Consider the following 15,804-nt stretch of genomic DNA (forward strand, 5'->3'; position numbering starts at 1 on the left):
TGGCTGCCAGAACCCCTGAGAGCTGTCAAATACCATTTGTGGCAAGCTGTGATAGTTTAAGGCAATTCTGCTTCATCCTCCTACTAGTAACTGCAACAACCATCACAGAAGTGGCAGAAATAAGATTCAGGTTGCATAGCTTCGCAGGGCTTAGAGCTAAGCTGGGGCTGAAGTGCCAGTCTGAGGTATTTTGGGTGACGTGCAAGCAAGTCCTGTCCTGCTAAAGAGCCTGAAGTTTCTGACAGTGGGGTATGGCAGATAACAAAGTAAACCTTAAATCATTGCACCACAGAGAAGTTTCAGGACAGAAAGAAACCAATCAGATGCTGTTGACTTTTGAAAGATTTGTTGTGTTGTAGCTCTCAGAACTGACTGAAAACCATAAATTCCAGTGTACGAGCTGCAGCGCTTCAGCGCATGTGCAGTTTTACTGCTGAAGAGCTATAAAACCTCCCTTAAAAGATATTTTTTTTCCCCAAGGCAGATGTTTAAAACAGTTTCCTTTTTGTAAAAAAGAACATTTCTATTTAATATTGTCTGTGATCTTTTTGTATCATTAAATGTTTTGCTTGTAATCTTAAGTATTGTGTGTCCCTACTAATGTTGGTGATACTTTTATTTAGTTGCAAGTAGAGATTTTGATTGTGGTTGTGAGCTGGGCCAGTATCACTTCTGCCCAACTAAGTAGTATGCCTTTCCTGGAGCCTTCCAAGAATGATTTTTTTTTTTTTCCCCTTGAGAACCTACTCTAATGAATTTTAATTCATGTAAGGGTTTCTGAAGTCCTGTAGGTATTGTAGGAGTGTCCTAAGAGCCTGTGAATGTTTGCTTTTTCAATGCAATGAGCCTTTGAAGAAAGGTAAAAAAGCAACAAGTTTAAGTAAATACAAAACAATACACTTTTTTTGGTGGGGGTGAGAGGGGATGATGCAGTTTCCTTCTTAGCTTTCATTTCTGTGTGATACCAGCTGTGTCTGGGAAAACAGAAGTTGGAGAGGAAGGGAGTACAAAACCTTTGAAGATGGGGGCTGGGTGGCCATGGTACCTTTTAAGGTGTCTGTCAGTCGGTGGTCTCATGAGTGAAACCTTTCCTTACATCAGTTCACTGCCATGAAGAAGCATCTAGTGTTTTAAGTCTAGATGCCTCATTCTAACCTGTCCAACTAAATAAAGCTCACAAAAATAACGCTGAGTCTATTGAAGGATTCTGATCACAAATCTCACTGCTTTGTTGGATGCATTCTCTCATTTGAAATGAGAATGAGAGACTTCTCATTCTCAGAGAATTCTCAGGGGGAAGGAATGAGGGACTTCGTTTCAGATGGATTGCGTGCCATCTGCCTTGTTTCTTAATGCCTGTCTGCTGAAGTGATGGATCTGTGATCAGCATGTTGAAGAAAAGCAATGGCCTTTCTGTGTGTGGCCACTCTTATCTGCAGTATTGCATAAGACTCTTGGCTACCTCTTTAAATATGATTTGGTAGCCTGAGCTTGCTCACACAGATAACTTTAACTTTGTGTTCTGTAATAGTTATTAGGCTATATTAGAAATGTTGCTTTTAACCCAAATGGATAATGCTTTCTGTAGAAAAATGATGCTGAACTAAAAATAAGCAAAGCTTACAGACATGACCTTTATCTTCAGCAGTACAAAGGAAGCTGTTATTTAAAAGAAACTGCTGTTTCGTGCTATTGAATTATAATCTGGATTCCTTCATCCTGGTTTTTGGACAGTTGCCACTGTCATTTAACAGGTGAAAACAATGTCCTTTTAATTCAGAAAGAAAATGAAAATGCGAGAAAAACATGGGCCTGAGATTTATGGAAATCTACTGGTGCCACTAGCTAATGAGTTTCAAAAATCTGCAGTGGCATTTATAAATAGAAAAGTTGGAAAATTGTTTCCACCTTCAACTTGTATGAACATGCAGGTGACTTAAGCAATGGTTCTGAGGCTTCAGCCTAACTCCCATAGAAAGGATCTACCTTCCATGCTTTGATGTTTCAATGTAATTTAGAGCTGTTCTTGGATTAAACATTATACCAAAAATGGATCTTCAGTAGCTGAATGGCTGCAGACTGTTGATAAAGAATATGTTATTAGCTGTAACTGTACATCATCTGTTGGGCAGGTTCATGTACCCATTGTTTTGAGAAAGTTATGGAGTTATGAAGTTTGCCATTTCTTCTGTTAAGCTTTCTTCAAAGAAATGGAAAATAAGTGGGGCATGACCTGATGTAGGAATGATTTGTGGTTTGGCTGGGTCTAGGTGATAGATTTTTGTGACTGTGGAGGCATTTCAGAAAAAAAAATAAATTGCTAAATAATAGCAAAATTACATCCTTGAGGAAAGCAAAAGCATCTTAGCTAACTCTTGCAAAGATGGGAGATTGAAATGTTCTTAAAAAAAAACCACACCAAAGTGCACGTGCATACACACACACACAAAAACGAACCAACAACCAAAAAAACCTTTATTCATATCTAGACTCAAAGGGTTTGGCCACTGTAATCTTCTTCAGGTTTTTTGTGGGTGGGGTTTTGTTTTTTAAGCCTGCAGTGGCAGGGCAAATGGTCTCATTGATTGATTCACCAGCACAAAGTAGTAGGAGGGATTGTCAGAGAAGCAACATGGCCAAGCAATGATGGTTGGTGCTTTTTGTATGTTTTTGCATCATTTTAAGTACTTTGTTAAATTCCATTAAACTGTCTAGAGAAGAATGAAGTTTGATCTAATGGCTCATAACTGGCTTAGGCTCAATCGTCTTATGAAATTATGAAAGTTGAATATAGAGAAACCATAAGTGACAGTCTCCTTCCTTGATTAAAACTGCTGACTTGAGTATGTTTGGTACCACTCATAAACTGTCAGTAGGCTTAATGGCTTAATCTTTCACTTCCTTGTGATCCAGAGTGGTATGGGTTTGGCAGAAGTCCAGATATGCCTTGTATCTTGGCCTACACTGTCATATTCCTGCCAGGAAGATGGTGTTTTCAGAAATGTTTCTACTTTTCCTGTTGCCTTTGAATGTTTAAATTTCTCTTCCAAAGCAAAACATAAGGGATCACTTCTCTAACATTGCTCAGCTTGTGTTCAGCTTCTGGAGCTATGGTAGGACCTAGGTTACGTCCTGGGAAATGCAAGTCTTGCTTCACACAACTGTGATAGAAAACTTTCTTTAGAATGTGTAGACTAACGGAAATGAATTGGAAGTGAGATTGCTAATAGTACTCTAACATGAATTTGTGCAAGGTGAGCAAAGCAAGCATACAGTCTTTAAAAATTTAAGTAAACTGTTTTATCTGTGCTGTGAACTGTCTTATTCTAGAATTACTCCTGAACTATATGTGACAATTTTGGTTTTACAGTGTTGGTGGGGTTTTTGTTTGTTTTTATTTAATCACATACCTGATGTTTGCCCTATTGAAACAGATTTCTCAAACGTCCTGTCCGGTGCCATGCCTTTTGTAGTCCTCGTATTCCACTTCAGCCCTGCTTGCAGGGCTGATTTCTTGTGTCCAGCAGTATCTGCAGATGCTGTAGTGGTTTTGCTCTCCCAAGTGGTTTTGCTCCCTTACTCTGTCACTATAAGGGCCAGAACCTGCTCAACTATTATTCAAGACTTTTACGGAGATACAGGAACAAAAGCTTGAGTTGCAAAATGAGGTACAGCTAACTACCTGGAGTGTTGGGGTTGTCATAGTATTCTAGACATCCTTTGTTAAATGTTAATGGATTGCATAGTCTTCCACCCTTTTTAGTAGAAGGCCTACCAATATCACTAATGTGTTGCTTGTGTTTTCAGGACAGTTGGGTGGATTACATGGTTAACAGTCAGCATTGGGGAACTCTGAAGTGGAGGGGAAAAAAAACAGTAAAATGAAAACCCAAAAAATCCAGACAGCTGGATTCCTGTAAACTCATTCTTGGGTACAAGGAGATCTGGTAAGGCATTTCAAAACAGTTTGTTATTGAAAGACTTCTAGAGGACTAACAAAAGATCATAAATGACTGAAAAAAAGAAGGCAATAAAATGCCTGCTCCTAAAAATGAGGAGAAAGTAAGAGATGGTAAGCTTCCATACTAACTAGATCAAATTGATCAGCCAGATCTATTTGATATGGTTGGTTTACACAATTGTTCCGGAATGGAATTATGAGACAGCTCATAAGCTGTTCTGAACAGTAAACTAGAAAAAACCTTGAGGAGTGCGTTAGCTGCTGTGGCATCTGACCATTTCAGTTCCTGTGGTCTTGGAGCAGCTGTGGTCCCTAAGGAGCATAGGGCTATTGTCTGGCCCTGCCAGGAGTGCACTTGGTACTAGTACCTGGACATCTTCTTCCTAGTCTCTTCTTTGATGCAAGATACCATTTCACAGCTTCAAGTTTCAAGAACTTGTAAAATTGTTACAATTGTTGCCTGTCTTATTATGCAAGTTCTTTTTCCTGTTAATATAACCAGTATGCTTTTACTATTGTTTTTTATGTCCTAGTGGTATGCCTTGTTGGCAAGTATTTCACAAGTAAACATACTCAGACAAAAAAGAATTCCATGTTTTATTGGTGAAGGAACTGAGGCACACTCAGCACTTGCTTGGATGGTTAGTGAGTAGGAAGGCAGAGAGTATGTCCTAAAGGTGGATGCTGCTTCCAGGAGAATGTGAGCAGGTATACAGGAAGTAAAAACATGTAGTGCTTTAATTTGTGTTTGCAATAGTAGGCACTGCAGAAAAATTAGAATAGTAGATCAAAGCAGCGTTAAGAACCCAAAATCCATGCTAAAACCACTTAAGGCTGTTTTTTAAACAAATTTTAGCCTAGCTCTCATCTGTTCTTGTGGACTGAATGGCTGTTTGCAGCTGGAACACATTAGGTGGCCTCCTGGCATACATGGTCTTACATTACCTTAGCTTAACCTAAAAGGAATTCAATTCCTTTGTTCCAAAACAGCTCTGATGAGAACCAACACACCATCGACAGGAACAATCAGGCAGTTCACTTAAAAAGCATGCTCCTGGTGTGAACTAATGCAAATGCAAGCACACCCTTAGGGCCACTTACTGCAGGATAACTGAGCAAGGGTTAAATCGTCCCTCCTATCAGCTCCTTCACAAAACTCTAAATACAGTAAATGAGAAGGGTAGCTTTCACTAACTTCCTTTATTAGAGGAGAAAAAGTTTGTAGAGAAAGGTTTGTATCATTTGGTGCAGTAAGAATGCTGGGGGTGGGAGGAAAAGATGACAAGCTTTCAGGTAATTAAATTATTTAAGTTCATCTTTTCCTTCCCTATTCAGAAAGCTATCTTGCCCATTTCAAATGTAGGAAGGTGGGGAAAGTGGTTCTGTGACAAATCTTAGTGAATGAGTACTGTACTAACTATAACATTGAAGCCGGATGCTCAGAATTGTAGGATCTAACAGCTAGACCATATTGCTGCCTGCTGTGCAATAATTAATCTCTTAAAAGATTAAACAGACTTTCTTATAGTTATTTTAAGTAAATAACTAATATAAAGCTATTGTTCTGGCCTATGCAACGCCATCCTGTTCACGTCACTAGAAAATTTAGTGGTTTTCCATTTAAGAGGGTTATTTCTCCCCCACCCCTGAATGATGCATTTTGCTTCTGCTCTTAATGTCACTGTTCTGCTTCGTTTTCCTGTGTTCAGTGTTTTGGCCACAGCTTCCATTTGAAATACGAGTGGGAGAAGCTCCCTCCAAAAAGCCTGCTTAAAAAATGATGTGTAAATATGTCTCTGTAATCTTTACTTTGGCCTTTGTAGGATGTGCAATATACCACTAAAGTATAACCTATGGTAATTAAAGACTTACACCATGTTGCCTACATCTTCCCTATGGAGGGATTTTTTAAATTGACTTTTAGGCCCCATGTTCTGACATAGACTTCAGAAATAGCTTAGTTTTGATTTCCTTCACACTGGTGGTTGCTGTGGTTTAACCCTGGCTGGTAATTAAGCACCATGTAGCCACTTGCTCACTCCCCCCCTCACCCAGAGGGATGGGAGGAGGGTTGGAAGGGAATGTAAAACTCGAGGACTGAGAGAAAAACAATTTAATAGCTGAAATAGAATAAAAATGAAAGAACACTAATAATGACAATAACAGTTATAATGAAAAGGGAAAGGGAAAGAATAACATCCAGAGCGAAAGGAAGAAGGGAACACATGGTGCACAACGCAACAGTTCGCCGCCTGTGACTGATGCCCAGCCAGCCCCTGAGCAATGATCCACCTGCCCTGGCCAGCCCCCCAGGTATACATACCAGGCATGATGTCCCATGGTATGGAATGCCTCTTTGGCTAGTTCTGGTCAGCTGGCCTGGCTGTGTCCGCTTCCCAATTCCTTGTGCCCTTCCAGCCGTTTCACTAGCAAGGGCTGACAAACTGCAGAGTCTCAGGTCAAAGCCAATACAGAGCGCGTTAGCTCCTAAGTAGATAATTAACTCAATTCCAGCTGAAAGCAGGATAGTGGTTTAGGTGTATTTAAGTGTTAAGTGCTGACAAAGCTCTGTAGCTAGGTGTAGAACAGAACCTATTGAGTTATCTTCTCGTTCTCATGTATTATGAGCCTTTTCATACAGTTAGTCGGGGTAGATTAGTGGTTGGATGAGACCTGCAATATGAAGTTTCTCAGCTGAAATTTCTGCACAGAAAGTCCAGAACTCTCAAATAACCAGAGGAATAAACCATGTGTGAAGATAGTATTAAACAGCAGAGTTAAAGTTGACTGTTGACAGCACACTAACTTTTGGCAATGTAGCAGGTGTCTGTCTTCCTTTTGGATGAGGAGTTAATCATGCAAGGTGCTGAGGGACCATGGTTTACAGACCATCAGGACAGGGTACATCTCTTTGCTTTTCCACATCAGTTGCATAAGTGCTATTGTAGGATTTGATATAAAATCATGGAGTTTGGAAAGAATCTCCGGGGTCGTCCAGTCCCACCTCCTGCCCAAAGGAGGACTAGCTAAACCAGATTGCTCAGGGCCTTGTCCTCACAAATCATGTAACTGTTTACATACAGCAACATGAGATCTTTCCAACACTTTGTGCCATCTGATTTGGAAATGCTCAGTTTCAACCTAGCTTTCAGTAAGTAATTATAACACAAACATCCTCAGAGGAAAATAAAGGCATCAGTATCAGCTTTTTCCTTAGTTAAAACTGTTTCAGAGGAACATAAGGAAAGCACAGTGCTGTAGAAAAATCTATTTTATTGAACTTGACTAGTTTAGCTTTTTTAATAGCCCTGGGAAAAGAAAAGAAAAAAACACCACCAAATCCCAAGTCTTGTATTTCTTTCTCCTTCCTGCACTTTGCCCTGCTCCTGCCTCTTGAGTACCTATGTATCTTTTGAATTGTGTGTAGTGACGGGTGCTTCTGTAGGATTCCTTGATACTAAATTTACTACTTCAAACATGTTGAGAGTTACTGTAGAAAGTCTTTCTTATCCTGGAATTTGGCTGTTTGAAGCCCCACTGTCTTACTGTAACCAAATATACACTACAAGTTAAATTATTGTGGCTTTATATACTTGTCAATGACACCAGTATTTTTCCTGCATGGTTGCAGTTTCTCTAATCTCGAGACAGAAATGTTATCTAGAAGCTTTGCTAATGTTAATTCCTGCCACCTCCCCTTCCTCCAACCATGTATTTAAATTCTCATTTTCCTGTTGCCCACCAGACTTTCATCTAAAGGAAAATGAAAGCTGTGAAGCGTGTCTGTAGAACTATCAGGATCTTTTCTGCAGGTTCTTGGTTTCAAGATAACTAGCAATTGTTCTTCTATTCCTATTGCCTGCTCTGCGTTAATCCTGACCGGAAGGGATGCTTTGGTCTGGGAGCAGATGCCTGTACTTCAGCCTTCCATCAGGAAGTTACTAAACTGTAACAATCTATTTATGGTAGCTTCTTTGTACTGCTAATAACCCAGCAAGGGCTAAGATCTCTGATTTTTGTTTTGTGTGCGTTTGGTTGTAAAGACAAGTTAGACCTGATGAAGTCAGCAGAGGGGAAGGACAGAGGAAGTAGAATCTTGATTCCAGTAAGAATTTTCTTTGCCCATTGAACAATGGGAATCCTTAAGAATTCTCTAAATTTGGTGCTCTTATTTAGTCAGACATGAAAAAAATTTAGAATTGTAGAAACTTCCAACAGATTATTCTCAGCTGTGGGGGTCAGGGAAGAAGTAACTTTAGCCCACTCCTAACTGTTTCCTTTTGGCTTTTACATAGTAGTTGTTACTTAAAAAGGAATTCTGGTTTGGTTTTTTAAATAAAGATGTTGCTTTTATACTGTACCTTTTGGGCTTCTCATAGTGGATCATTAACCTTTTTTCATCCTTGTGTTTTGGCTTGATATTTTTCTCATAAATGACAATGCCCATTTCTGAATTGATTTCACTTTATTGATCGCATCTTGCTCTAGGGGTGAGCTGAGATCCATGTAAACATTATCTTTTTAGAAGGAAGTGGAATTAAAGCTGCTCTAGCACCTGCTAATGTAGGATGCGACCAGACTTCCTGTTCAAGAGGAAATCCTAATTTACTCTTCCTTGTAAACTGAAGGCTGATCAGCTTACCACATAGTAACCTTTTGACTTGTAAACACTGTGTTCCTTTGGACTGCTTTTCGACTCTAGAAATTATTTCCCTCAGGCTTGGTGGTAACTGACAGTAAACTTTGTGTTGAGTATCATGAAAAACCAGCCACCCTTTTCTGCTGAACTAATTTTAATGCAGTCGAGCGTACCTACAAACTCAAGTAGGTGCTTAAGGTGCCTCCTAGTTCGAAGAAGGTGGCTGTATTTTTCTTTGCACTCTTTATCACCAGTGCAGTGTTGAACAAAGAAACTTGTTATCCTTTGGGTTTGGAAAACAAATTGAGTTACTGTGATTATTTGCTTTGTGATGCAGACTTTCAGCCCTTGAAAATGCTTGTTATATGTGGGTGGGGAGTTGGCTCTGGCCAGGATAGTCATGGTGAATCACTGGCAGTAGTGCCAGCTTTGGCGTGGATGGAGATTTGGGTTGGGGCCAGTAAAGTGAGTTACAGTACTTTTTTTTTTTTAATCATTATTATTATTATTATTATTGCTTATTACCAGCCCCTGCAAAGATTTTGTTTTCTTTTCTGTCCTTGAGGAGGAAGGAAGAGATCAAATTTAGTGGGAGCAGTATTTATTTCCTCTTACTGCTAATACAGCAAAAGAAAGCTGCTTCTGAAATATGTATGTTCTCCAGGCTTCCTCAGAGGAGCAGTTGGAGGCCCCTGGGCTAGGTACACGGCTGAGGGTCTCTGTAGGATCCCACAGCTGTGAGGTGTAGAATGAGGAGCAGATACTGGGACTGACAAGTCTATAGAAAAAAAAAAGTCTTGCAAAGATCTGCATCTAGATTCCTTCTGCCTGTGTAAATAGTAGAAATTTAAATAATATGCTGCAGGCATAACCCATGTTATTCCTTTGGGGATTGATACAGCTTACTAAAATGGGGGAAATAAATATTCACAAGGAACCAAGGCTACTCACTTATAGTTTTTTCCTTGTCTTCTCTCACCACACCCCAAAGACTTAAGAATTTATTTTCTGTTGGTATTCAAAGCATGTTGATAATAGAATGGTGGTGTTAAATCTAAAAAAAAATAGTTTCCTTTCTAATGCATTTTTCCTCTAGGCATTAGGGCTCTACTAGCATGCATGTGATCAGCTCCCATTCAGTGTGTTTTTATGCATCTCTATTGCTAGTATGGCTCTTAAATCGTTTGTAAGAAATACTCTTAAAATGACAGGCAGAACTTTTTTTTTTGTTTTTCCAAAAGAGCAAGCTTACTATTTCTTTTTTATGAAAATGTGTGTGAAATATATGTTAAAAAAAAAAAGCATTAGCCTATGTCCTCCTTCTTTGTTTTTTTTTTTTTTCTTTTTCAGTTCAGACTTTAATACTTTTCCTATAGCATAATCAGTTGCTTTTGTTAGCAGAGTTCTGTTACAGATAACATAAAGATACTGGTCTCTGAAGAGGTTTGGTTTTAAACAGTTTTAAAATTTTGTAATAAATGAATTACTAATAGCTTTTATTTCTGTTCTCTTTTCTCCTTTCTCCAAAGAGCACTTTTGTCATAATGTCACTAGAGATCACTGAGGATATAATAGGAAAAATCTGTAAAAAAGGTTCTCTTAAGAAACTAAATCCTGAGAAAATTGTCAAGACATGCCTCTCTGGCTGCCCTGGTCTTTCAAGACTTGTAGCACTCTAAAGCAGACTAGGTAATATCTTGAAAACTGTCTTGATAGAGAGAAAAAAGCTATGGTACTTGGTGCAGTAAGCCAGCAGTCTCCTTTTGAAAGTAATTTCAATTTATTTTTTTATACCAATCACAATTTTTATCCTAGTGTGTGATGATTATGTGAAGATGGGGCTTCTTGTGAAAGAACAGCCTAGTTTATGTACGGTTCTTATAACATGTAGTAGTGCTTGGTGGTGTTTGCTGTAGTATGTAATACGGTTGAGCAAGATGAGTTGCAGTAAGGATGTTCAACAGCACTAGTATGTCCCTTCTAAACAGGAGAAATAAAGTTGTGTTGCCTGTTACACATTGAACAGTTGACCTTGTTCTTGAGAATGGTAAGTGTAGTGTTCTAAATACCTGTAATGCTGAGAATTAAGCATCATGTTGCTAACTTTTAACATGTAAACTTACATCTTAGGTGTCATTATGGTTGGCAAGGACAGTACTGTGATGAGTGTGTCCGCTACCCGGGCTGTGCTCATGGGAGCTGTAATGAACCATGGCAGTGTAATTGTGAAACCAACTGGGGTGGCCTGCTCTGTAACAAAGGTACTTAACATCAATGTACAGGAAAAATAAAGTTGCATGATTAACTGATAACTCATTAACCCCCCCATATTTTTTTTTCCTGCTAGTGTGTGACTACCTGAGTATCTCTCTGCCTAATTCTTCTGTGGCAGATCATGTCTAAATGTCATAAGTGTTGGAAATTTAAGACCAAAGACTTGGAATGGTCCTGAGTCTTCTAACTCTCATGCAGTTGTCCTCTTGCTTATCCTTTCCTGTTCTGTGGATGATGATAGGCTAGCTAACGGAGTATGGGGATGATGTGGGTGAATATTCAAGCCAGAAAGACATCTGTATGTCTGACTAGGGGTTAAAATGGTGAGATTTGTGTTCCCTGTTGATTGATGCTTTTCTCTGTCCAGATCTGAATTACTGTGGAAGTCATCATCCCTGCCTGAATGGTGGAACCTGTATGAATACTGAACCAGATGAATATCGCTGTGCTTGCCCAGATGGCTACTCTGGAAAGAACTGCGAAATTGGTACTTTTGGATATTGCACGTATCTTTAGAAATCTGAAACTGTTTTAGGCATGGCTACATTCTAGTTAGCCAGGTGCCACTTACATGCTTACTGTTTTTTTGTTGTTTTTTGGGGGGCTGTTTTTGTGGTTTTTTGTTTGGGTTTTTTTGTTTTGTTTTTTAGACTAGAGGAGCTGTTTTCTCCTTTTCAAAAGCTAGCTTTGTTTCTGAGAAGGGAGGTGTGAACAGTGGTAGTGTGCAACCTGTCCTTTCAACTTGATCGTTCCTTTGTGTGATAGCGGGATAGGCCAGCTCAGTCTCTCCTGTCTAGTGCCTTAGGCTGGCTAGTCAAAAAACCCACTGAAAACAACAGAAATGCTGCAACAGTTTCCCTTGAATTTAGATAAGACTGAGAGTACTTTTTCCCTTTGATTTCTTCACTTCCTTAATCTAAACATGCAGTTGGGCTATAGTTTCATGGAAATGGGTTACAGTTGCACCTTTCCCTGTTACTGTTCTCCCTGCTACACCTTTTCTTGTCTTCTGGCTTGCTTGCAAACATGCATCTTATACAAGCTGGGAACTACAGGAGGTAGCTATGATGGGCGCTTCAGTTTTAACTGTCATGTGTGGTTTTGGCTCAATTTTTGGCTGTCTAAATGTGTTGACTATCCTTTTTGATCAACTGAAACTTGATTTTTAAAATAATCTTTCAATATGGGACTTCATTTGTGTTAATAATGAGATGTTAACTACTATGGAAATGTGCTCAAGCCCTCTTACAGAGTCAACTTGAGCAGTCTAAACAAAGTTAACTCTTTCCTCTTCCCATTAGCAAAATGGAGGAAAGCATTTAAACCATATTTTTGATGAAGTATGCCATCTTGTCTAGAGCCTTAACAGTTCTGTGTCCAATGTGAAAGCATATTGCTATTTTCATTTATATCTGTGATGTGTTACACAAAGACCAAAGTTTTCATGTACTGGAGACTATTCTGGTATTTGGAGATTTTTCCTGATTACTTGTCCCTTTGTTGTGAAACACAATATGCAATTTCTATTTCTTGCCTATTTGATGTTTGGAGAAAACCGAAAACTTTCAGATCAACTTTTTCACATTTAGTATTCAGTTGGGTGTTGTGCAGTGACTTTCTTTCCCATGATTGACTATTAAATCCTTTTTCATAAATGTGACATTCACAGTTTTCTGGCTTTGAATTTGCTATCCCTTGATAGTTATAAGTGTAGATGGAAAGAACCTTTTTTTTTTTTCCTTTCGCGTAACTCTTTGGCCTTAAGTTCACTGAACTATTATCAGCAGAAGGTGTTCACATTTGTCAGGATGTAGATCTCCTTTGAACTTCTATAGACTGCTATATGGTATTAATGATACTATCCAAATCTGAATTTTTCTGCAGCTGGTAGAATGTGATGCAAAGTTTTGGCTAAAATAGATGAAATCTTGTCTTGGCGTGCCCCAGAAGTTCTGGGGAAGCACCTTGGCTTTTCAAATAAGGAGGCAGGGATAAAGGGAGCTGTACACTTAATGAGTTCCGTGCTGATTATTAGCAGTAGATTGGTATGTGCTGCTTTAGGTACTAGTACCTAACATCATAGGCTACGTAAACTCAATTTGCAAACTAGATAACCATTCCTAAGAGAAAGTTTTCAAAACATAAATGCTAGCAACGATTTGAAACTCTTACTTAGTAAGGGGATTATTTTCTTCTTTCCAAAAGCTTTCTTGGCTTCTGAGAGAGAAAATATCAAAAGTGATGGCATACAGCTTGTCCCTCCTCAACTTGATTGTTGCTTAGCACAGCTTCTGCAAGTGTTACAGCCCTACATGGAGTGACAACAAGCAGGACTGCCTATAATTGCAAGTAGCTCTATTCTTTGCTGTTTCCAAGGAGCAGTATTAGAATGAAGCTAAACAGACCTTTGATACTTAAATTATTACTACTGTTCAGACTTCTGTGTACAGCATATCTGTTTTGTCTCACTGAAGGGAAAGAAAAAAAAATGCTGTAGCACTCCAGATATGGAAGTGCATGGCTGAATGCAGTAGGTTAATGGAGAACTTCTCTAGCTCCTGAGATATTGAGATAGTGACCCATCATCTATCTTTAGGCTTTCTAGTCAGTAGATATGAAGGATCATGCATCGTCAGTAAAATCCTTTTTCAGTCTTCTCCTGGGAATCTTACTCTGTGGCTGGGAGAGGGAGGCTCCAACTTCTGTACACTGCTCATGCTCTTGGTCACTTTTAATCAGAATGCAATTTCTAACCATGTGAGTTCTGCTTAATTGATACTGGAAGAGTATTTAGCAAGAATTTCTTTCCTTCTTTCTCCCCAGCGGAGCATGCTTGTGTGTCTAATCCCTGTGCTAATGGTGGAATTTGTCATGAAATTTCATCAGGCTTCAAGTGTCACTGCCCATCGGGGTGGAGTGGACCAACGTGTGCTATCGGTGGGTATGCATTTACTGATGACTGGCCACTCGCTTGGAAGGGTTCATACAGCTTGATAATATCATGCTGTAAAAAAAACCCAACAGGTTAAGCCAAGTTTTAGATGATGTAATGGAAGGCACTCTTTGACTTTTCCAGATATTGACGAGTGTGCATCTAACCCTTGTGCTCAAGGAGGGACCTGTATTGATGGCATTAATGCATTTGAGTGTATATGTCCACAACAGTGGATTGGAGCAACATGTCAGCTTGGTAAGTTACTACCTTCCAAAGTTTTGAAGACCACTGGAGATTATTCCTAAATAATGAATAAATCTGTGTAAGTGTTCAACATGATTTTTATTGAAGATGTGTTGTTATTGGTATCTTAGCTGCTCTTTAGTAGATTTTACAGTCAGAAGTTTCAAATTAACCTGTAACTATTTAAGCCCCAACTTAAGTTTACTTACAGTAGTTCTTCTAGAATGCCCGATAACTTTTCTGTTTCAAAATATGGCATTGGTGATGGTAGCTCCTTCTTCATGGTGGCAGAACAGTGACTATAAACTTATCAAGGCAAGGAAGGGATTTGCCCTGACTAACATACTGCCTTTTTGAGTTTTGGCAAAGGGATAAGTAAGATAACATGCATGTGCTACTGTAGACAAGTGTGCATTAAAAAACTGTGGTATATAAATGGTTTTAGAGCCCTACCAATGTATAATATGAGCTTCTGATGCTTGGATTGCATGGAAACTTTGCTTGGTGCTGTGGTAATCTGTTTCTGGGTTTGTTCTTTATTCTCTTCTTTCTTTTATCTTCTTTCACAGATGCTAATGAGTGTGAGGGGAAACCCTGTGTTAATGCTTACTCTTGCAAAAATCTCATTGGTGGATATTACTGTGACTGCATTCCAGGATGGACAGGAGTAAATTGTCATATCAGTTAGTATTTCTTTAGTATATATGTTGACCATAGGATGCTTTAGTCTTTAAAAAAAGTTTTATGATGAATGATATGTCCATTTACTTGTACAAGAAAAAATACCTGTTGTCAGGATTTTTCTAACCTCCAGCAAATTAAATTGAAAATCCTGTTTGAAAATTTATTTGGACATTTAATTGGTATTAAAATGAGATTAGATATACACTTAGGGAGAGGTTTATTAGAATTATCTATTCGCTCATCCCTGATTATGAATGATACCATGTGCTGATTCAATTAAAAATATTTTATGATACCATGTGATGATTCAAATAAAAATTAAAAAACTGTTAGATATGAAATTAGCTGATTACAGTGTAATAGAAATATGTAATGTCATTTTCTATTACATATTTTTAAATTGAGAATCTCTTAATCATCAAGTGTTCTTGCTTTCCATGGAAACATCTAGAAAAATCTTTTCTAAAAATTTTGATCTCCATTTTTTTGTTAGACCTGTATTCTACAGTCTTCCACTACAAATTCTAATGCCTTGTGTATTTTATCCATAGATACTAATGACTGCCGTGGACAATGTCAGCATGGAGGTACTTGTAAGGTAACTCTTGTTTATTACATGCCATGTTGAAAATTAATCTTGTTTTGGCTAGTTATGAATTTTTATAGTTTGCAGTTACAGGTTGGTTAAATGAGGTTAAATGTTAAGTGTAGTGTTGCACTTACAGATTCTTGCACCATTTCACAAAATAATCTTATCTGGCGCTGCTGCAGTTCACAAATCCAGAATATAGAGATAACTTGAATTCTTGTGGGCAAGTTTTATCATTAAACAAATCTTTCTACTCTTGCTTTTTTCCTCCATCTCTGTGAAGGACGAAGTGAATGGTTACCATTGCTTATGCCCTCGTGGTTTCACAGGAAAAAACTGTGAGACAGAAACAAATGAGTGTGAAAGCAACCCATGCCAAAATGGAGGCCGTTGCAAAGACCTGGTAAATGGATTCAGCTGCCTGTGTTCACAGGGCTTCTCGGGAGTCTTCTGTGAGGTGAGGGCAGTGGTGACATTAT

At 38.7% G+C, this 15,804-nt stretch overlaps 1 protein-coding gene across 1 annotated transcript in view; it reads left to right on the forward strand.

Annotated features, from left to right (window-relative positions):
* JAG2 (jagged canonical Notch ligand 2) overlaps window positions 1-15,804 on the forward strand; it is a 72,484-nt gene that overhangs the window by 36,404 nt on the left and 20,276 nt on the right. The window contains exons 6-12 of the mRNA XM_055818455.1: window positions 10,731-10,861; window positions 11,242-11,361; window positions 13,698-13,811; window positions 13,951-14,064; window positions 14,622-14,735; window positions 15,288-15,334; window positions 15,609-15,782. Coding sequence (XP_055674430.1) covers window positions 10,731-10,861; window positions 11,242-11,361; window positions 13,698-13,811; window positions 13,951-14,064; window positions 14,622-14,735; window positions 15,288-15,334; window positions 15,609-15,782 — 814 coding nt within the window. The remainder of the gene's footprint in view (window positions 1-10,730; window positions 10,862-11,241; window positions 11,362-13,697; window positions 13,812-13,950; window positions 14,065-14,621; window positions 14,736-15,287; window positions 15,335-15,608; window positions 15,783-15,804) is intronic.

This window comes from Falco peregrinus, chromosome 1 (genome assembly GCF_023634155.1).
Source record: "Falco peregrinus isolate bFalPer1 chromosome 1, bFalPer1.pri, whole genome shotgun sequence".
NCBI classification, from domain to species: Eukaryota; Metazoa; Chordata; class Aves; order Falconiformes; family Falconidae; genus Falco; species Falco peregrinus.